The 21,710-nt window shown below is 42.5% G+C and overlaps 1 protein-coding gene across 1 annotated transcript; it reads right to left on the bottom strand.

Annotated features, from left to right (window-relative positions):
- Positions 1–4,345: 4,345 nt before the first annotated feature.
- LOC122183943 (cytochrome P450 2J2-like) lies at positions 4,346–12,533 on the bottom strand. Its single transcript, XM_042878435.1, has 9 exons — positions 12,363–12,533; positions 11,043–11,205; positions 10,318–10,467; positions 9,304–9,464; positions 8,397–8,573; positions 7,145–7,286; positions 6,129–6,316; positions 5,627–5,768; positions 4,346–4,524 (listed from the first exon to the last, which is right to left on the bottom strand). Exons 1-9 carry the CDS (start codon positions 12,531–12,533, stop codon positions 4,346–4,348), a joined length of 1,473 nt encoding a protein of 490 aa, XP_042734369.1.
- Between the last annotated feature and the right edge of the window lie 9,177 nt (positions 12,534–21,710).

The following is a 21,710-nucleotide window of genomic DNA, read 5'->3' as shown; positions in this document are numbered from 1 at the left end:
CTCACATCTGATGATTCGTGGCTTCTTAACAAAGCATTACAGGAAATGTGTGCAGCCCCGATTCGATCAGCGCATTATCTCTTGTTTTGACCAGAAATTTCACCGAAGAAAATCTGATTTGCCATTCACAATGTTTTTTTATCACCTGAAGACATCTAGCAAATGAATAAATTAAGCTTTGAAAAGAGCCAGCAGCAAGACTTTCACTCAGAGGGAAGTGGATAACATTAAGTGCGTTTCAGCTCATGCTTCAGGGTTCCCAGTTGAATGACCATCTCTTTCCAGTCTCAGCTATGTTTCAGCAGGCACGTGGTCAAGGTTTTGCTTGGAAGTAAGATTTTCAAACGGAAAATAGAAGATTATGGCAACCGATTGAAATGTGATATATTGAACCATTTTAATGTGGAGTGAATGGCAGAAAGCATAAGCACAGCCATTCTGTGCCAGGTGATAGTTCCACTAGTCAGTGCTCCATTTTGACAGCACACAATAGGCATTAAGAAAGGTTGTTAGAATGGGACAAATGAGAAGCACTGCGTCGGTGTGAAACAGCCCAAAGGGAATTTTCCTGCTGAAAATTCATCCGATTAAATTTGAACAGAAGCAAACGTTCAGAACCTTCGGCAGTGAGGAGTTAAACAGCTTACCAATAAGACATGCTGTGCCACTCCTTCTGGTTCTTTTAAGCCATCTCCGTCTGTGTTGCATTTGATACCTTCCATTGGAGAGATGGTGAATGTTTCTCCTTCTGTTGGCTTCTGTGCGCACAGAATTTTTTAGGCCTCAAAACTACAGAAAAAATTTCCCAAATGTGCTATGGTTGTACAACAGAAGGATTTTTCAAAGTGGAATCCCATCAATGTCAGTTTCCCCCACTACAAGCAATCGATTCACAATTTCATACGCAGGAGCATCAACAGGGACAACACACCTGAGCCTTTGACACACACCATTTTCCTAAACAGCTTGTTGAACAGAAGAGAAAACATTTGGTTTTAATCTTCGGAGGGATGCAAACTCTACCAAGCTTTTATACAAGGTTCTTTTTGTCTCTACTAGCTGCTTTCTCCTTTTGCCAGGATAAATAGCTTGCCCTGAAGTTCAACACACCACCTGCCATATGGTTGTTAGGCTAATCATAGAATCATTTAGGTTGGAAAGACCAAGAAGATCATCTAATCCAGCCATCAGCCCATGTATGTGACTGCTCTAGACCACATCCCTCAGTGCCACATGTCCATGGTTCTGGGTCACAAGCAGAGACAGTGACCCCCCTCTCCACCTCCTGGGGCAGCCCGTGCCAATGCACCACCACTCTTCCTGAGAATAAATTTTTGCAAATATCTAGCCTGAAATATTGGTGTCTTGGAAAACCCTCCCATGAAACAAAAACAGAAGAAAAAAAAATAATTAGTAGAGGATGTCAGTATCAGACAACTTGGCAATGTTGTCCTTAACTGGAACTTTTGCAGTACTAGGCACCATATAAAGTTGGGCAGCTCTCTCCTCTCATGTCCAGCAGTATAAATCCTGTAGGCTTCTGCTTTCAGACTCCTGCTGTCCTGCAAATATTAAGCAGAGCAGCCACCTCCTTGGTTCTATGAGATGATCTGGCTTTTTCCCAAAGGAATTGTAGTGGTTTAAAAAACAATAGATCCAGCTGGGGATCTTTCACTTGAATAAATGCCTGCAAACTGGTTTCAAACTCTTCTAAACCATATTATTAAGGATGGCAAAGCTACCACAACTCAGAGACTTGAGGCTGTGGTTGACATTGATAATATTAAAAAATAGATGGGGTGGAGGGTTAGTCACTTCACTTAAATGTTACACCACCCCAGTCATCGGCACCAGGGTGTATGCCTTCCTACCTGGCAGGTCTCTGATGGTGTAATGCAGGTGTGTGCCTAGGGTCTGTAACCAGCGATGACAAGGGGATCAGGAAATAATGCAGCACTTGAAGAGGCAGGAGGGGAATGGGAAGGGCTGTGGGCAGGGGATGAGGGAAGCCAATTGAGCCAACTCAGTTTCCTTCAGATTGGTTTGTGGTTTTTTTTTTTGTGCCAAGCACAGCCAGACACAAAGCTCTCATGGCTCACCATACTGGGGCACATGGAGTCCACCTCTAGGAGCCACCAACAAAGTGCTAAAGGACAGTAGTAACCAGGGATGCCTGAAAATAACACGGCTAAAAACCCTCAGCACAACGTGGAAGCAGTGGTTTCTTCCATGGTCCCACCACTCACTGCTATTCTATCTCTCCAGCACCTGGATTGGAATGACTTCAGCTGTGTCCTCATATTCTGCACATCTCTCAGCCAGTCTAGGAGCTGGGTGTCTGCAACTCTGGACAAGTACAGAGAAAATGATCACTGGGAGGGAAAGCAGAGCTGTTCTCTAAGAGAATGTCAGAGGACATAATGTTCCAGTCCATGAGAACATCTCTTCTCATTAAGCCTCTTCAGTGAGTAGCAAGATGACAAGAAAAGTGGGCAAAGGCAGCAAGAGATGTAATTCATACAGCATGTAGTCAGCAGGCTGGATTATTCATGGCAGTTATTGCTATTGTGAAACCCACTACTGTTCTGAGTTCCTTTCCAGCCTGCTGATACTGGGTTGCGGTGGAGCAGTGCCAGGATCTGGTCCATCTCAGCATGACTTTCAGTAGCTATCACTTCTTTTTAGTAACATTCTTCTCCATTTTAAACTTAGGAAGTTCATATGTACCACAGTGATTTAATTCCAAATAATTTATACCCCAGTATAAAAACACTTGTGGTCCTCATACGAGTTTAATGCTAAGTTTATAGCGGGGATTATAGCTTTACTGAACTCCAAGATTTGAATCCTTTTCAAAAGTGATTTGGACTCAAGAACACTAGCAATTTGCCTTGTCATAGCTACAGATGAACTTGGCTGTCACCTCCATGCTTAAACTGCCTGTCTTGAATAGGATCAGTGCCTATAAGCAACTACGTTAGAAAAAAGATCTTTCAGAATTCCTGCATCAAATCTTCATTTATATTTTCTTACTCTGAGCTACCTCCAGTGCCTCTGTAGTTACTATGGTGTCCTTTTTATGGTGTAGAACCACAAAGGAGGAAAAAGGATATCTTCCAAACGCCACCTATAACTCACTGGTTGTGGTTTTCAGCTCATCACTGATGTGTCGATAATACTTGTGCAGAAAAGTGTAAGAGGGCACAGAACCTTGGTGTGATGAAAGGGTATGTAAGTGGTGGGAAACCAAAAGAGATGGCAAATCCTGAAATAGAGTTTATGTGGATAAGGAGTGGATGGGAGCAGGAACTGAAAATTGTGAGGGAGAGATTGCAGTGAGATTGAATGGAGGACTGGAAGTGCAGTACAGGTTATAATGAAGAGAAGGGCCCAGAAAGATGGGAAACATCTGCGTGTTGAGAAAGGCTCCAGATGTTGTCTTCCAAAATCTCTGCATTCCTCTGCTATGAACAGTTAGCAGTGAAATCCACTGGCAAAGCGAGTATCTCACCCTGCATTTATGCCTCTTCCAAGCAGGGTTGATAAAGGTCTTCTACTGCCAGTTACTGTGTTCATTCAATGAGCAAAGGTCTGATTACAGAGCTGAAGGTCCCAACCTTTTAGTAACCCAGACAAAGTCAGCATGATTCTACATCATAAAAAACAAATTTTTAAAAACGACAAAACAAACTGGCAATACATTATAACAACGATTACACTGCTGAGTTGCACATTCACACTGTTAGTAATTGTGAAATTTCACTTGAATGCACACTGACTCTTTTTGTCTTATCCATGGGAGATGCTTACCTCAAACTCAGACATTAATGCACTCATATTCCAATGTGTTCCCATTTTATTTTCTTTTATTTCCAACCTGCCAACAAATTAAAGTGTCTCATGATAGTAAAACCAAAGTAGGCCTTTAAATGTGCACTTTCCAGAGTCAAATGCCTTGAGGTCAGACTACTCATAGAAATGATGCCTGCTCAGCTCTTGCTGAGGTCTTCTGTTTAGTCACACTGACATTTGCTCAATAGTGAGCTCCATGGCAATCCTACTTGGCTAGGACAGGCAGGCACAGAATGCAATCTTCACAACTGGGAGCCATGGTGTCTTTCTTCGGATGCTCTCCAAAAGGGAAAAAAAATAATAGATCCTTGCAAGAATGCCTGGGACCTTCACAAGGACCATACCAGAAGTACTGGTGGTCTGGATCTTGGCTTGTCTCCACTTTCTGAATAGTGCTGTGATAGACTAGTGTCAATATACTGGTTGATCAAAGAACATTTATATGTCTGAGAGGAAGTTCACTGAGGTGCAGGTGGTCTGTGATGGCCGCAGCCTAGCGTGGGATGGCACAAACCTTGTAGGGGTGGGGCTGCAGCGTGCCCCCAAAAATGGGCTCCGTGTTGATGGTCGTCACTCCCTCAGGGAGCCGGAAGGTGAATGCCCGTAGCAGGTTGGCAAAGAAAATGAAGAGCTCAGTCCTTGCCAGATGCTCCCCCAGACACACGCGGTGCCCTGTGGGAGGAAGAAGGCAAGGACAGTGAGATCTAGGAACTTATTTGACAGTCACTTCTTTCATTCTTGCCGTAAGCAAAGGGAACTGTTTTGTTTGGGGCCAGGTTCCTGAAAGCCACAGAACTAAAACTTCCTGAATTCTTTCTCAAAAGTTCTCTTCCAGTGTCAGGAACGAAATGCATCATCAAACAAAAAGCCCTGAGGTATCACCGTCATTTCTTTCTCAATGTGGCTGAAAATGACTTTCCTCTTATAGGACATTTTGAGCTTCATGGTCAGTCCCAAAGAATCTGCCAGTAGTTTGTACATGCTTTCTTAGTGACTTAAAGTCAGTGGGTCAAAATTACCTAGCAACAGCGTTTGCAACTGAACAAAACTTGGTCATGTGCAGGCAAAGCAAGAGGCCTACTGTTAATTGACAAGTGTTCCTTCCTGGAACCAGCAGGTATAAATGGCACAGAAACCATATAAAGTAAACAAGTGAACAATACATTCACGTTTCCAGATTAGCAGACAGATAGAGGAAAAACAAAAGCCAGCTATTCCATTTGCACTAAGAAACTACTCCTGGAAAGGTATTTAAGTGACTACCTTGCTATGTCAGCAGAGATACTAGAACCAGACTGTCAGAGTAAGAACTTAACTGCTGAATGTGATTCCAAACTGTGCTTTTATCTCGCTTCCCTTATTTTGCAACTGGATTTTTGGTTCTGTAACGAGAAACTTTGTATATGAGGATGAATTTCTGTTTTTTCTTTCAGCTTGTTCCTTTGGAAGGGATTGCAAGCAATTCCAGCACAGAGGAGACACATTGCTTATCAGGGAAAAAATACATCTGAAGAATAATACAGGAAAAATAAATCAGCACCAATGGATGACTGCAACATGCTGCAAACCTAGGAAGTTCAAGTGGCATTCCCACTGCAGTGTCCTAAGAGCACTGTGGGGCCTGACAGCACAGAATTGTCAGCAGATACCGAGTCAGTACTATCCTTTAAAAGCAGCAAATAGCGGAGATATAAGGTGCTGTCTGAAGCGATACTCACTCTTCTGTATCCTTCGTCTAATCTATTGGGGCCACTCAAAGTGCTGGTGTACTTACCTACCGAGAACGGTAAGAAGGCGTCTCGATTTACAAAGCTTCCTTCTTTATCCAGGAAGTGGTCAGGGTTGAACTGTCGAGGTGTCTCCCATTGCTCGGGATCATAGAGAACAGATGCTATGTTTGGAATAACGATGGTGCCCTGCAAGGAAGAAACGACTGATACAGTTCTGTTGGCTCACTTCACCTATCAGTTACTACTGCCTCATTGCCATTTCTTTTCAGTGAGCGGATATCACGTGGTTAGAGGATTATCCTCCTAGAAAATGGGAGCGGTTTGTCATTTTCTATTGGGAATTATCAGTTCCAGCCCTGCAGCCATGTCAATGGGAATTAATAGTATTGATTTTGGTACAACGGCATGATGGTGACCACTTCTACTGCTAGTTCTAATGACACTTCTAGTGGTAACCCACAGCAGGTAACCAGGGGCCATACTCCTGGGTTATGTGGAGAACAGTTTAGAGGCAGAAGAGGTGATGTTAAATTGAAACATCCGTACCTTTTTGACAGGGTAACCCAGCAATGTTGTGTTCCTCACACACACCCTGGGCAGACCAACAAAGACAATGTTGCTGAAGCGCTGGATCTCATGGATCACAGCATTCGTATAGGGCAGCTTTTTCCGGTGCTCGTAGCAGATGGTCTGGGAAGGATCCAAAACAGCATCCAGCTCCTTCTGCACTTTCTCTATGGAGAAAAATATTCACCATTTGAAATGGGAAAAATGCACCAAATGTTTCAATTGCTTTCTTTTTCTTAGAGAAATAGGAACATTCAGTATCTCAGCATAGTATATGAAGTCTTTAACATACAATATCTCAATTTAATATATGAAAGTAAAACTCAAGAGAAAAACAAAACAACAAAAACTGTGTGGCCCAGAATCATAACCAAGGACCACACTTATCCCAGCTCTGATGTTTCCTCTCTGCATCCTTGGTTAGTGTAGGACGTGCCACTCAGCTTCAGATTTTGAAGGTATGTAGGGATTGCTTGGTTTCCTTTTTCTCAAAATCTAAATCTTTCTTTCAAAATGTACATAAACATCTTGGATACTCTCAGTGCGTGAGAGGAGTTAAGCAGAGTTGATCCAAGTATGGCAATGCTGAACAAACACCACTAGAATCAGTCTAACCCTACAGGAAGAGGCAGCTGACTCTGTCAGAACCACAGGCCTTCCTCAGGGCAGCTGGCAGCCCTTTAAAACTTGCCAAGGTTTGACCAACTAGTTTGGCCAGTAAGAGATCATGGAATCCGGTGGCATGTTAGGAGTATTGGTGTGCTTAGCACTGTGCTGTGCCAGAAATGGAAGAGAACCATTCAGCCACCCGGTTTGGTCAGCTCAGAGGACAGGGCTCTGTTTTCTTCTGCTGCTGTAATTTTAGCAAGTTGGCTTTAGTGTTCTCAGAGGGTCAGAGCCAAGCTCAATCTAATGGCTTTTGTGCATTCAACTCTTCACATTCCGCCATTAACACTAGTTGTACTCACAGTATCTCACAGAAAAATCTCTCTCACCTTGGATATCTGGATAAACTACCATATAGAGCAGGCCCCAGTACAGGGTTGTGCTTGAGGTCTCTGATCCACCGAGGAAAAGATCATTTATAACATGCACCAAGTTGTCTTCATCATACTTGGGCTTGTCCTCATCTTTAGACTGTAGATTATGATAAAAAGTTGAAGTTAAACCATAAAAGTTAGATCATCCTTCATGTCTTCTGCCTGAGAAGCAGCTGAGAAACATGCACAAAGAATATTCAGAGTTACAGGTTTTGACTAAGAGGTACTAAGAAATGAACCATTTCTCAAATGTACATTGTAAGTCTGCATTGCTCTTTTTCATGAGATGAAATATTATTTCATTGTAAAAGGGAAAAGAAACAGGCAGGCTTACGCCTGTTGACTTAGGGATGAGGTTTATTGGGCAATATTGGGCAATACATGGATGGTTGGACTTGGTGATCTTAGAGGTCTTTTTCAAACTTAACAATTCTAGGATTCTATGCAAAAAGTAGCAGCAGCTTTTACAGTTTGTCCAGAGTGGACTTCTAAACATGTGGCCCACAATGTGTCACTCTCTGTGCTGTGGTCTCCACAGTAAGATATCAAACAGGGCAGTAAAGAAAGAATAAAGCATCTGAACAAAAGAATCTTAACAAGAGATGATGACGATCGTGTCCTCTCTCAGTTTAGGATAGATGTCAAGTGGTGGAAAAAAGGTATCCAAGTATTTTTTCTTATAATGAGTAAAAGAGAAAACCATTAGAGAAAATTCAGGTGAAAAGATGCATCTTTGCCTTTAAAGTGTTTATTTTAGTAAATCTTGTAGGAGACACTCATATCTATTGTAAAAAGGATGTATGACCTTCTTCCTGAGCCCATGTGCCAACACTGAGAACATGGCAGCCTGACTAGCTGAAAGATGATGACCAGAGGTAGTGGCTACATGTACATCATCACCTCCAGGAGATATTTCTTAGGTACCTCAAGTTGCTTCTTAGCTTCCAAAGGTATTCCAAAATGACAAAGTTTGAATCAGAAAACAGTGTGTCCTTAACAGAGCTTCTTTAGCTCATGGGACACTTCCTGCTAGAGAAATGAATAACCTGGGCAGGGAGGAAGAGAAGCAGGCTTATTATGGCATTGTTTGTGTAAACAAGCCTATGAAATACAACAGACTACAATAAGGCTTCAGAATGGCTGATTTCCTTGTCTGTTTGGCCCTACATACTCCATCAGTGTGCGACCAGGCAGAATGAACACTTACTTTCTCTATCTCAGCCAGATAGAAGTCAATGAAATCCCGCGGTTCATCTGGTGTCCCTCTCTCCACATGTCTTCTGACCTCCATCCTTGAAAAAGAACTCAGGACATCATAGCATGACAGCACTCTCTTATGAGGACCGGGGAGACGGCACATCAGCCAGGGGAGGATTTCGTACAGCTGCAGGAGTGACACACCAGCAGTGGTTACACACCAGAACCCAGTAAGACACTTCTCTGGATCTAAGGGAAGGTATTGCTGGAAACACTCAAGGGTCCCGTTTGCCTTTTTCATCCTGTTATCTGTTAGTTTACACCAGTCTCTTTTCCCTAATTAATTACACTAATGTTATAAGCTTGTAGCAGACATTTGTCTCATTACTTCCTGACACAGTTTATAGTTTGTCTTTGCACTGTGCAGTTTTAGAGAGTATCCTGAACCTTGTCTGAAGCCTTCCATATTACTGAGGCAGGACTAAAGAGACGTTCCTTCTATCTGCTTAAATAGCAGCTTTACTACAGGTGACCTGAATAGCATTACTATCACACGATAGATTTGTTGAAGGTTTACTACCTTATCAACATTTTGGTTTCCTTTTTCCTACAAAACTCAAATATCAGTGGAATTTGTCATGCCACTGAAAATCCCCATTACCCAGTTTATTCACTGAAGCAAACATCAAAATGTAACTCATGGAGAAAATTTGGATGCAAAGTTGGCCTTCATTGTACCTTATGGGGACTACCTAACAAAAAATCTCAGGCAAAACTTGAATCTTGGGACTGTCAGAGAACGTATACGTTGTTTTTGTGCTGTTGCAAAAAGTTCTTCATGTACTGAAGACCTATTTTTGTAACAGCCCTTTCATTTCTGACCTAGCTCAGAAAAAAACAACCCGTTATTTACGCACCTGATAAATGAAGCTGCCTGCAAAACTAAATATCTTCTCTGTGGCACTGATCAGCTCGTGGAAGGTTTTGTCCTCATCAGAAAAGTGATATCCAAAAACCACAGCACAGATTACATTTGAAATAGAATGGAAAAGAGGAAAAGAAGGGTCCATAGGTCTTCCTGCAAACACAGTAACTAGAGTTCAATTTCAGTGCTTTCTTCAGCTGTTCCTTACACAAACAGAACAAGAAAATAATAGAGATTGCATAAAATTCTCCATTTACTGAGCTGGGACATGAATGGGGACAGATGTGGCATAAATGTGTATTCACAAAAATAATACATAGTCTTTGAGCATAGCTCTAAAACAATCTCATAGCCCTTCCTGTGCTAGGGAAAGCTAAAGAGGCAGAATAGATGGATAGAAACTGTGAACAAAATGTTTGTATACTCTCCACATCTGAAACTGTAGTTATTTCTGATGATTTTTTCTTAAAGATATGAGACAGACATCTGTCAAAAATGTTTTGGATGGAAGTGATCCTGGCTTGGATGCTACACCGAGCCAGATCATCTGCTGAAGTTCCCCTCTCACCTCCTACTTTTGGGTCTATTGCCAATAGTCATTTAGCCAGACAGACACTAAAATCCCCAATTTATGCCATGGCACTTGGCATCGTTGGGATTTAGAAAAAGGACTCATCTCTGCAATACTCTTTAGCTACCTACTGTGGAAAAGTCATGATTGACTTTGCCACGTAATTCAATGACACCACGTTATTTTTCATTCAGTAAATGATATATAAATGATAAACCCAAGGAAGAGCGATTTCAGAAGTTTGCTACTTCAGTAAGTTTAGAAAGAGCTTTTTAAGAAATTCCCACTTATAATAACAGACTGAGTCTGCTCTTCAGGCTTCAGAATTGGATATCCCATTCTGTACCCACTCTGACCCTAGAAAGAGGGTAAGCTTTCATGCTGAAGGTATGGATCCAGGACTGAAAAGTGTATAATTTCACAGCAGATAGATACCTTTCAGGTTCCTAAAGAGCTCCACCAGGTGAGCAGCCTCCTCTTGCACTTGGTACTCCAGGCCTTTTTTCCCCATTCCCAGGTTGCGTAGAGTCATTATACCAAAGCGTCTCTGCTGCTTCCACGAGCGACCACTTGCCAGTAAAATACCTGAGAGCATTCCCTGGCATATTAACATTCACCATAGACACAAATGATTCATTCAGAAATAGTATATTGTGAAATATATGGAGTAAATCAGGGAACACACTGTGATAGAAGTATCTTTAGGTGGTCAAATTTCAGTAATCACAAATCATAGCCCAGTATATCCAAACTACATGGAAGGTGTTTGGCAGCCACATGTATTACACGTAGTTGCCAAACCTACCAGGATGCTTTGTGTTCATGGAACGTGCAGCAAAATCCCTTGCAGCAGAATAGATTATTCCATGAAGAGAGCGAGATTGCCGAGTCCTGAGCTAGGATTGCACACATCTTGAACACAGAGAAAAAAGTCACCTAGAAATAACCTGATTTGGAGTGTTTCCCAGGCTTGGGAAAGCTCAGGATAAAAGGCATCACGACGAATAGCAGGCGATGCATGAGGGCTGATAGGGGATTTGGGCAGCATCCATTGGGAGAGCATTCTGAATGGGAGGGTAGAGGGTTTGACAAGGCTGAGGCAGAAGTGTTTAAAGTCAACATTACTCTGCATTATTTATCCTTGTGAAGAAAAATCTCACCTTTTCCTTTGGCCATTGCTTTGAGGAAAGGAGATACCATTCTCCCAGCAACATCTTCAGGGTGTGTCGTCATGCCATCCTTCACTGCTTGAAATCCATTCAGTATGATCACCGGGGTCCACCCAAACCACAAGGTATATATGTTGCCATAAGTTTTTGCCAGCTGTAGATGGGAGAGTTGCCAGAAGAGAACACGTGAAGCTCCATACACCTCCAGTAGATACCACACTTGGTATTCACTGGCCAAATTTATTCGCTGGCCAGTTTCATGCTGTGTACATCATACCTATGAATAGAATTACAGCTAGAAGCAGACTTGCTTTTCTGAGAATGAGGCTTCCAGTAGCTAATTGTAATGACCCTGAGGAAGTGACTTTCCTTTCAAAGCACAGGCTGCAGCAACATGGCACCAAAACAAAGCAAACTTCGCATTTTAGGTTGTGTCATATCCAGTCCCAAAGTTTGTACTAGTTAATAGAACAGCCACACTGTGCACATCTCAGGGGTTCTGTGCCTCCAGGTAACCCTTCTGTTGCAAGAGGAAGCCAACCGATTAAACCTGCTTCCTCTGTGTGCTCCAGGAGAGAAGGTGGAACAACAAATTAGTCAACAGCTCTGCAGTGTGTTGCAGCTAAGTCACAATACAAAGAGCACTGACCATTGGAGACAGTAGAAACCCCCAAGCAGAGACAAGAGTATGACAGAAGAAATTCAGTTAATAATGGAAAAAGAGCTTCATGCAAGAATGGGACTCTACTCCCACAGTGATACAGAAAAGATGGTAGACTCTGTGTAAAGCACCACCAGAATTACATCCACTTGGTCACAGCAGTCACTTATTTCTCCTCAAGTAACACATTTGGAGTTAGAATCATGGAATCACAGAATGGTTTGGATTGGAAGGGCACATTTAAGATCATCTAGTTTCAGCTCCTCTGCTATAGGCAGTGACACCTCCCTGCTGAGTTATCAGCAGTGGAGAAGCATCTTTTTAACTCAGTATTCTCCTAGCTAAATAATGAGTCAGAAACCCTATCCACAACTTTGTTTGGTTCTTAAGAATCACTGAGGACTGAGCTTATGGTGAAGCCAGTTCATTTCACATAACCTGAATATAGGAATCAAGTTCATCTTCATACATATATATAAAGATGAGTTGGAGTCAATGATCCCTGTGGGGTCCCTTGCAACTCAAGATATTCTATGATTCAAACTTTGTCTGCCCCTCTCCTAAGAGTTACAAATGTCATTTGGTTGCTAATGTATCAGCTTTAAGTTGTGACAAAAATTAACCAATTAGGAGTATCTGAAAATAAATACCTCCATCAGAAGATCCCGATGAAACTGAAAGTTCAAGTGCAACAAGTTTCCAAGCAATGGGAGAGGAGTTGGTCCAGGAGGGAATTGCTGGCGTGCCTTTTGCAGTTTGAGAAACTGAACACTTAATAAAAAAATTACCAAAATGACTAAAGCTTGACTAATTGTCAGCATTTCAAAGCTGATTTTTCAGCTTAGAGTACTGGAGCTTGGGAAAGGTGATCTTCCTCCTCGTTACGCCAGTTTTTGCAGACTGAGTCCTATAGAGTCTCAGTTCTTTCCCTCCCTCTGTCCCTCCCTCTTTATCACTGCCTACCCTTTTCTGGCACCCCATCTATTCCCATTACTAAGATAGATCAGACTGATCACTGACCAGAGCCATACCAACCTGTCTGTAGGTAGCCAGAACCTGAAAACATGGAATGACTTCTGCTGAAGCCTTGGAAACCTTAAAACATACATAGTTGTTCATCTCCTAGTTACTGAATTCAGATGATGAGAGTTACATGCCAGAATGTAAATAGTAGGTTAAACTTCACTGGTGTTTTAGTCTCAAATGTTATTTATCTTTACATGTAGTTGCAAATTTGGATTTGCCTGCCAGTACACAAATAGCATTTTCCTCAAGTGAGGATTAATGACACAAAGATAATGTTTACAAACATACATCACAATGTCAAAACATAAAAATTATGCTGTATCTAGCAATTAAATATAAATTTCTAATTGCTATTAATTCCTATTTTTTAGTACATCCCTTCTGTTAAGGGTTTTGTTACCCTTGGTTTATTTTCTACAGTTTCAATCACAGTTTCAGAGTCCTGGCTGTGATGACCAGTTGTCAGTAAGTTTACAGAACACGTCAAAAATCCATCATCTGCTAACAAAGGGATTCACACCTACTGCACAACACAGAAGGGGGAAAGCATAGTGTCAATTATCAGGGGATCTTATCTTGCATTGGAAAGAGAAAGCGTCTTTATTGAAAAATGAAGCGCAAGCCTGAACAAGAAACTGCCCTGTCCTCCCACATACATGCAGTATTTTGCAAACCTGGCAAATTAGGGAAATAAGTGACTCAGTGATATCATTCTGTCTCCTTCACTTTGCCCAACGCTGCAGCTATCGTACATACCTTTATGCCTGCACTGTACAGGGAAGACAGAATAGAAAAGTCATTTTTTATGACCTTATCTATGCAAAGCTAATAAATAGACTCATGCCTCCTCTTCCAGACACACAATCAGCAGCATTTATTTGCAGGACCAGCGTGGCCCGGGTCCCATCACTACCTTTAAACAGTCCATGTGCTCAAAACCACGATGTCCAGGAGTTTATAGAATCATTAAGGTTGGAAATGACCTCTGGGAGCATCTAGTCCAACCATCCACCTACCAACAGTATTGCCCACATCCCTCAGTGGTTCTGGAACACCTGTGGGGAGTGACTCCATCACCTCCCTGGGCAGCCTGTGCCAATGCACCACCATTCTTTCTGAGCAGTTTTTCCAAAAATAAAAATAAAAACAAAAACCCACCAACCCACACAAGACTTAAGGAAGGGTGTATAACTTCAATTGACTTTATACAGTACTAACAATAAGGAATGATTTCATTTCTCTAGTTCCTCAATCTATCAAGCAGCTCAGGGTGGTTTATCATTATTAACCACACTTAGGATATGTCAAAGAAAAGATATCTATTCCTATAACCCCTACAGGATTATTTATATTTAAAATTTGTAACGGAGCTGACTTGCTAATCAGACAAGTATTAATACCCCTACATTTGCACAGCATGAACTTAAATTATAGTCAGCTGTGAAACATGAAAGGCAGAATCAGCCCAACTCAGTAATATAATTACTACACTCCACTTGTAGCAATACATTATCCCAGATTAGTACAAGTGGAGCTGTACCAACTCCCACTGCCTGCCTTCAGTTTACACCTCTCATTGTAAGTCCTTTGCAGTCAGGTATTCACAACTCCCCGGAGTCGTTAATCAGTGTGTGGCAAACAAAAGAAAAGCAACAGGAGGTACAATACAGGGGAAGGATGAGACAGAGTGGCCAAGTGGGCATCGCAGAGGATTACAGACTGGCATGTAACTGTGGGAAGACATCACATCCTCCGACCAAACCTGAAGTGGTGACAGTTCTGAGCCTTCAATTAATCACACTGCCAATCCTGCTTCTCCCCTTGCAGACTTTATCTCGGACTGGGTTGCTTTCTATGACATCCCAGGTTTTACAGCTTGACTCAGGATCATAAATAAGCCTCCCAAATACTTTGGAGAAAGATTTAGTGAGATTTCTGTATTTAATTTTGTATCTCTTAAAGGGGAAAAAAACGAGTTAATAGCACAGAAGCTCAATAACCTCCCATCACATCCACACTCCTAAATCTCCAGCTCGATGGCAGCCAGCAGCCTTACAAAGTGAAGCACTAACCACATTAAGCTGCTAAAAGAAGAAATCTGTTTTGCTAAAGCAGCAATGCGACAGTGGGCCATGTAAATGGCCAGAAGCTGACTCACACCTTTCTTGCCTGCTCAGGGAGTTTTCCTCCTTGCTTCCAAGGACGATGGGGACAAGCACTGTGAGGTGTTCATACAAAGAGAACAGGAGAGTTGCACACCATGTGTGGCAAGAAATTCCCTTTAAAATTGATCTTACAGAAGAACTGTGCCCTGACAAGCCCTGCTAATCTGCCCTCCCTCCCAGCAGCTGCCGCCATGCTGTTTCTTTGCTGATTTTCTGCCAGTTCCCTGCAGGAGGGAGGGACACATTTAATCAATGACCTTGTTTATCTAAACCTCCTGTGGAAGAAAGCTCTCAGACAGCGTCACATACGGCTCTGCCATGCAGCTGCCTTCCAGCATCTACAGCACCTCTGCTCATGCGGCTTTCAAGAAGGATGGAAAGCACACTCAGCAGCTTTCAGCATTTACCAATTATTTACAGATCAGAGGTAACGTTGGGTGGCAGCCACAGATGCTATAGAACAAACAAATGTGCAAGAGATTAGCAGTCAACACTGGCACGGAAAACGCAGTCCTTTGGCCCTAAGTTTCTCAACCGATTGCACATGAAGCAACTGCAGCACATGGACACATCCCCACACTTAAGCAAAGGAAAGGAAAAAAAAAAAGGAAACGTGACCTAATTTTTATTTATTGTCCCAGTGAAATATAGCTGGGAATTTCCAGGCAAGACGATCTGACCTTTTCCTTTTGTAGGGCTTTGCAGAAATAGGCACAGCTCCCGCACATGGCAGCTTTGTGGGGCTGCAGCCAGGTGACTCAGCTCAGCCTTCGGCCATGGAGACCTCTCCAAAGTGATGCTGTTTCCCACATTTACAACCAGTTTCACCTCGATCAGTGCCCAGAGTGACTCCAGTTAATAAAATACCCATGGGTAAATGGGAAGATTTCTTTGCTGGCCAATGGGCCTTATATGCTTTGTTACTTTCCTTATCTTTCTTGTCAAATACTTATAAAAACAGTAGGATAATTTCGTCTTTCTTTATTCTTGGTACTTCCAGTACACCTTCAGAAGGAGAACATTCTTCTAAACAAGCCGGTCACAATCATATGATAATAATTTCTTTAATGAATAGACTTTTTGTCCCCAGAGATCCCTGTGATGTTCAGTTTATGGATGCCAAAAAGAGCTACATGACCAAATGAAACCACAAACGGACTTCAATCAGTGGCTGAGCAAGTCACTCCCAGGACTGCAGTAATAAGAGGATGCACATGAAAGGAGGTAACATCTCTGCATATTGTAATTGCAAGATAACTATGCAACGCAGTTCCACTTGAATCTATACTCAGATTGCTGTTCCCATGTCAGAGCTCTGTTCAGACCCTTGTGTGCATAAAGTCTTTAATGATGTGCCACATCCTATCGGCAGCATTGCGTCAGTGCCTTGCTCCGTGAACAAATTGAGATGACAGAAGGCTTTGTCTGTTGCTTCAGGCCTTCATCCCTCTGCTGCAGGATTCTGATGCTGTCATGAGGAGTCAGGGAAGAGCAAGAAAATCTGGCCACATCAACAGAAAACTACTTTTTCGAGCTGGCTTCTCACCTGAATGCCTGTGTAATGCTTGGCAAGTCGCAGTCCTTACCCTTCAGATGTAGCCAACTGCTAATTGTATGTTCACTTAATGGATGTCTATCTTCAGACAACAAAGTTCAGGTCTGGAGAAGCACAGTTTACTCGCAACTTGTAGGAACTGCAGTTGTGATTTGAAAACAAATGCTTCTTTTTATATTACTTTAGTGTTTTGATATAGAATCATAGAATTACAGAATCACCAAGGTTGGAAAAGACCTCCAAAATCATCCTAACTGTCCACCTACCACCAATATAACCTCAATATAACGTCCCTTAGTGCCACGTCTGAACATTTCCTGAGCACCTCCAGGAATGGTGATTCCACTACCTCTCTGGTAGTGAGGTGCTTATTCCAGCCACTTTTCTCACCACTCTTTTGGAGAAAATCTTTTTCCAAATACCCAGCCTGACCCTCCCCTTGCACAGCCTGAGGCCATTCCCAGGAAATGCTGTGTATACATGCGGTATTTGCTTCAGTGTAAATGCTGAGGATGAAGTAAGGCTGAATGCACCCACTGGGTGATAAGGGTGTTGAGATACCAAATGTGACCTGTACCATCGGCAACGTCCGTCCTGCCCCATGGGTACCCTGTGAATAACACAGTGTGTGATCAAACAGTGAAATTTTAGCATGCCCCATAATGAAGGCTCCAGAGGGACCAACTTAAAACCATGAAATAATACAGAATTTCCTAAAAGCCTGAAAATTCCAATATATGCAAGCTGGTATTCATAGAATCACTGAGTGGCTTCAAAGTCCACCCAACCCCAACCCCTGCCATGGACTTTCTGCCCCCCACCACATCAGGCTGCCCAGGGCCCCATCCAACCTTGGTGTCTCCAGGGATGGGGCACCCACAGCCCTCTGAGCAGCCTGTTTAACACACACGCAATCTGACAACTGCCAGTGGGTAGCAAGGCAGTTTGCTACATGCAGACACTCATTGCAGCCTGTTAGTAACATGGCAGTCATCTTTTGAACATCTGCACTTGCAGCACAACCCACCTTTCAGGACAGGAAGGGAAGTGGAAAGGTGAGTCCTCTACCTTTGTTCACTAAGCATTTCAAGTTGGGCTGTGGAGATATTTTCTGCTGCTCAGATGCATGGAGTACAGAGATTTCTTTGATCCAGTGTTCAAGGGGAATCATTTTGACCAGCTCTGTCTTCATCTTCTTGTCAAACTCAGCCTAAAGAACCCAGAAATTCTCAGTCCCATTTTCTCTCCTGCAGAAACATAACTGAATGAAATAATGAAAAAGATGGAAAATAGCTAAAATCATTCTATTTAATAATTTCTGGTTTGTTTTGGTTTGTTTTGAATTATAGCAGAGTTTTTCTCTCTTGGCAATACTTAACAGCAAGGAAAGAATATTGGGAAGAACTTCTTCTCCAAAAGAGTGGTGATGCACTGGCACAGGCTGCAAGGTTGGTGGTGGAGTCACCATTCCTGGAGGTGTCCAGGAGCAGTGGAGATGCAGCACTGAAGGACGTGGTTAGAGGTGCGGTGGGGATGGGTTGGGGTTGGACTTGGTGATCTTAGAGGTCTTTTCCAGCCTCAATGATTCTATTTTATGATTCTATGAAAGGACAAAGGGTAAAAGGAACGATGTTGTGCTCCTAAGCCTTGCTGTTGCAATTCCCACTTTACAAATAATTACTTTGTTTTTCCAGCATCTGGGCCTGGTGTAATGCCAGTGTCTCACCTAGCGAAAATGAGGGTATATAGGAGATATGTTTGTTTGGGAGCTTCCTCAGTGCGTTGCATTCCTGTATGTGGGAGACCATAAATACAGAGTGAATATGGACCTCTTATCTTGATCAGAGGAACGTGGTCACAGTGAATTACAGCACCGTACCCAGTAATCAAGAAAGCGTGGTGATGCATTGGCACAGGCTGCCCAGGGAAGTGGTGGAGTCACCATCCCTGGAGGTGTTCCAGAACCATGGAGACGTGGCACTGAGGGACACAGTTAGTGGTGTGGTGGGGGTGGGTTGGGGTTGGACTTGGTGATCTTAGTGGTCTTTTCTAACCTTAATGATGCTGTGATTGTGTTCTGTGATTCACCAGCGCTCTGTTATACCAAAATCTCCAAGAAACCTATTGAATGCATCATATCACAGTATCTGAATCTGTGCATTTGTGCACAGCAGCTCCTTCCCATCCTGAACCAGACTCATGTTGATGGCAGATGAACACATAATGAGCTACAGTGCACCCGAGTGAAACTTGTACCTTTACAGCTAGCTCTTGCCAAACTGGTTCCAGCAAAGTGGTCACTGCTCTGTGCAAGGGACCTTTGCTGCCCTCTGCCTGGCTCCTCAGAGGATGCGCTGTCAAAATATTAAAATCAGACTTTTTTTTCAGGATTTCAAATAACACCTCAGAATTTTCTTAATGAAATATTTCTGCTTTTTCCTGCTACATCCTTTATTCAAGAAAATCTGAATAAAATATTTTAGCTCTGGACATCAAATTGGAATGCTCTGGCTTTTCAGCAACTCAAAGCACTGCAAAATGCTCCATAGATGAGAAAGCATTTCTCTGCTGCAATTTACTGATCTGTGAGAACTGTGATGCTCAAGAAAGATCTCCACAGAAACTCCACAGAGAAAACTAGCAATCCTGATGGACAGGTGTTGGAACAGGGTCACCCTCACCTCTCTAACTATCTGACATTAAAAGAAATAAGGAGAAATACCAGTGTTATCACAGCTTTCGCACATGCATGAAAGTAATAAATCCAAATAAAAAGGTGTTACTTTTAGGCTTACATGAACCACAACGAGTTTGGGAATGTTTCTGACCTTGCTGCATGCAACAATTTGGGATCTGATAGCTTCAAGAAATTGGGCTGCACGAGGCTTGGGGTTTGTGCTAACTACCAAGGTCTTTGATTAAATGCTGAATAGAACTAGATATAGAAATAAATCCCACTCAGTTTATCCTTTCCATTTGACAGTGTGCCATCCATTCCCAGTATTCCCAGTTTTCCATTAAGTTTTGCAAAGCTTCAGTCTCCTCACTTTTCCCTAGATTCTTTCTGAGATTGTGTCACAGCCACGTTAAAGAGCAGTACACTACATTAATGCCTTTTCTCCTAAAACCAGACCTCTAGCCACACCATCAGTGAAAATGTTAAATAAACACCATATCACGTTAAGTCAGCGTTATTTGGTGATCACAGATTTTTCTGTTTCCCTCCCAGTCTTACCATACGATTCTTTTTGCCAGGACATTCTGAGGGGTGCCATCAGGCTGATTTATACCTCTGCAACTTCTCCTACCTCCCGAAGACAAACCAACGTTTGACCTTTTCCCATCCTCCACAGGTTCTCACAGACAGTTGCTAATTGCTCTGAGGTTGGTACTGCTCCCTCAGTGCCCTGGGATGAATCAGCCTCGCCAGTGTGAAAGCATCACATCAATCCCGTTATTTTCTAACTTCTTCTCCCTAATCTAGACAGAAATCTTCCGTGAACGTCCCTGACGTTAAATGTATTTGCCTCTGGATCAACACTACCATTTTATTAATGAAGAAAAAAAAATACAGAGGTATTAAATTGTCCATCTCCCAAAGCCTGCACGATATCCTACAGTTCTAAGGGACCACCACTTTCTTTGGTCTTCATTCATTGTCACATTTTGCAGTTGATCCAGAAGGAAGCAAGCACTGCTCCATGGCAAGTTTAACAGGCAGACAACTAGAAAAGAAATAACTGCAGTTACTAAAGATATACTCACTCCTCCCATCTCCTTGCTGCTTTATCAGTCTTCCAACTGATAATGGGGAAAAAAAAAATGATTGTACTAATTCTAATGCTCTCTTCCCAGAAAGGCTTTAATTTTTTTCCTCACCTTTCTCCTTTCCTTAGAATTCCTATTTTCTCACCCTCACCGGTAAAAAGAGGACTGCAACATCTCTGCAGTGACTCATTTTTCTCAACCTCTTACCTCTGAGAAAGTAGTTTGTCTGATGTTGAGTGCCCTCTCCTGGGCACCTGTGCACTAAGGAGCTGTAATGCCCGGTGAGCGCCTCCTGCCCCAGACAGCACAGCACAGCTACGTGCAGACACCCCACTCACACACTCTGGAATGCCCTTTGCCCAGCCAAGCAGTAGCTGTGCCCATTGCTTTGGGCTGTGCCATTTCATGTCCATCTCAGCCTATTTCTGAAATTTCTCTTTTGAAAGCAGATCTGGGGGAGCGCATGGCCATCAGCAGTGACAGCATCGCACAGCACTGACATGAATGCTCACAATGCTATTGCTGTTTTATGCCTCATTTTAAAGAAGCAATGACAGCCTCAGTGCCCCTAGATCACAGTGTTTTCTTCTTTGCCTTATCTATCCACACAGACATGGATGCAAATCCATAGAGACTTTGACATCAGTTTTTAACGGGGCACGCAGATTTCGGTCAAATGAAATGTCAGAATGTGGTCTTCCATATTTCACCAGTGTTATTCTGCCACTTAATTTAATAACAGCTAAATATCAAGTGCTGTTAGAAAGTGCCTTTCTATTTTGATGCGATGTCCTGTCAGCAACTGAACAAGAAATAATGAGACAGATCTTAATTTGTGATGCACGGTAGACTGCCTAAACTCATTTCCAACACGCAGTGGCGGCGTCTAGTGATGACTGATTCAGCACGTGGTCATCTGTTCCCTGCTCTATCCTCCCACACTGAAGTAAGATTAAGAAAGGGCAGGTTCATTTGCAAGTCTTTTTTCAGACAATATAAACAAAACCGGGCTTTTCAAGATATGTGGAGTCGTGGCACTGAGGGACATGGTTAGTAGGCACGGTGGGGTGGGTTGAGGATGAACTGGATGGACCGGATGGCCTTTTCCAACCTATGATTCTGTGAAATTTTTACTCAACAATTTTTTTTCTCCTTTTCTGCTATTACTACAGACTCTTCATTCAGACTGGACTAGTCTTTTGTGTCTGTAGCAGACTTCTGTAGCTTCAGGTGCACCACTGAACTTCTGAGGCAATTACAAAGCACTTTTGTTTTTTTGCATATATTATTTTCAGTTTACCATCAGCTCTAATTTCTAAATCTAGAAATTCACAGTGAACTGTAAATAAACCATAAACAAAAATAATTGCTAATATTCCTCCTTCATGTCTTTTATTATCATCAACAAAAAGTTGACTGAAACATGAGTGATGGCAATAATATAAAGAGGCAGAATTTCTCACTCGTGGTTTTCCAAACTATAT

The sequence above is a fragment of the Lagopus leucura genome, unplaced genomic scaffold (assembly GCF_019238085.1).
Source record: "Lagopus leucura isolate 7727_CA_CO unplaced genomic scaffold, USGS_WTPT01 Super-Scaffold_100021, whole genome shotgun sequence".
Taxonomy (NCBI): Eukaryota; Metazoa; Chordata; class Aves; order Galliformes; family Phasianidae; genus Lagopus; species Lagopus leucura.
Note: the sequence above shows the minus strand (reverse complement) of the source record. Positions and strands in the feature narration are given on the sequence as shown.

Bases quoted from the DNA above. Each gene is read 5' to 3' on its own strand.
- LOC122183943 (XM_042878435.1), bottom strand. From the start codon at position 12,533: ATGCTGACAATTAGTCAAGCTTTAGTCATTTTGGTAATTTTTTTATTA. The intron at 11,206-12,362 runs GTATTTATTTTC...TCCCATCTACAG, and splicing joins ATCGGGATCTTCTGATGGAG to CTGGCAAAAACTTATGGCAA. The intron at 9,465-10,317 runs GTATCTATCTGC...CTGTGTTTGCAG, and splicing joins GCTCTTTAGGAACCTGAAAG to GAAGACCTATGGACCCTTCT.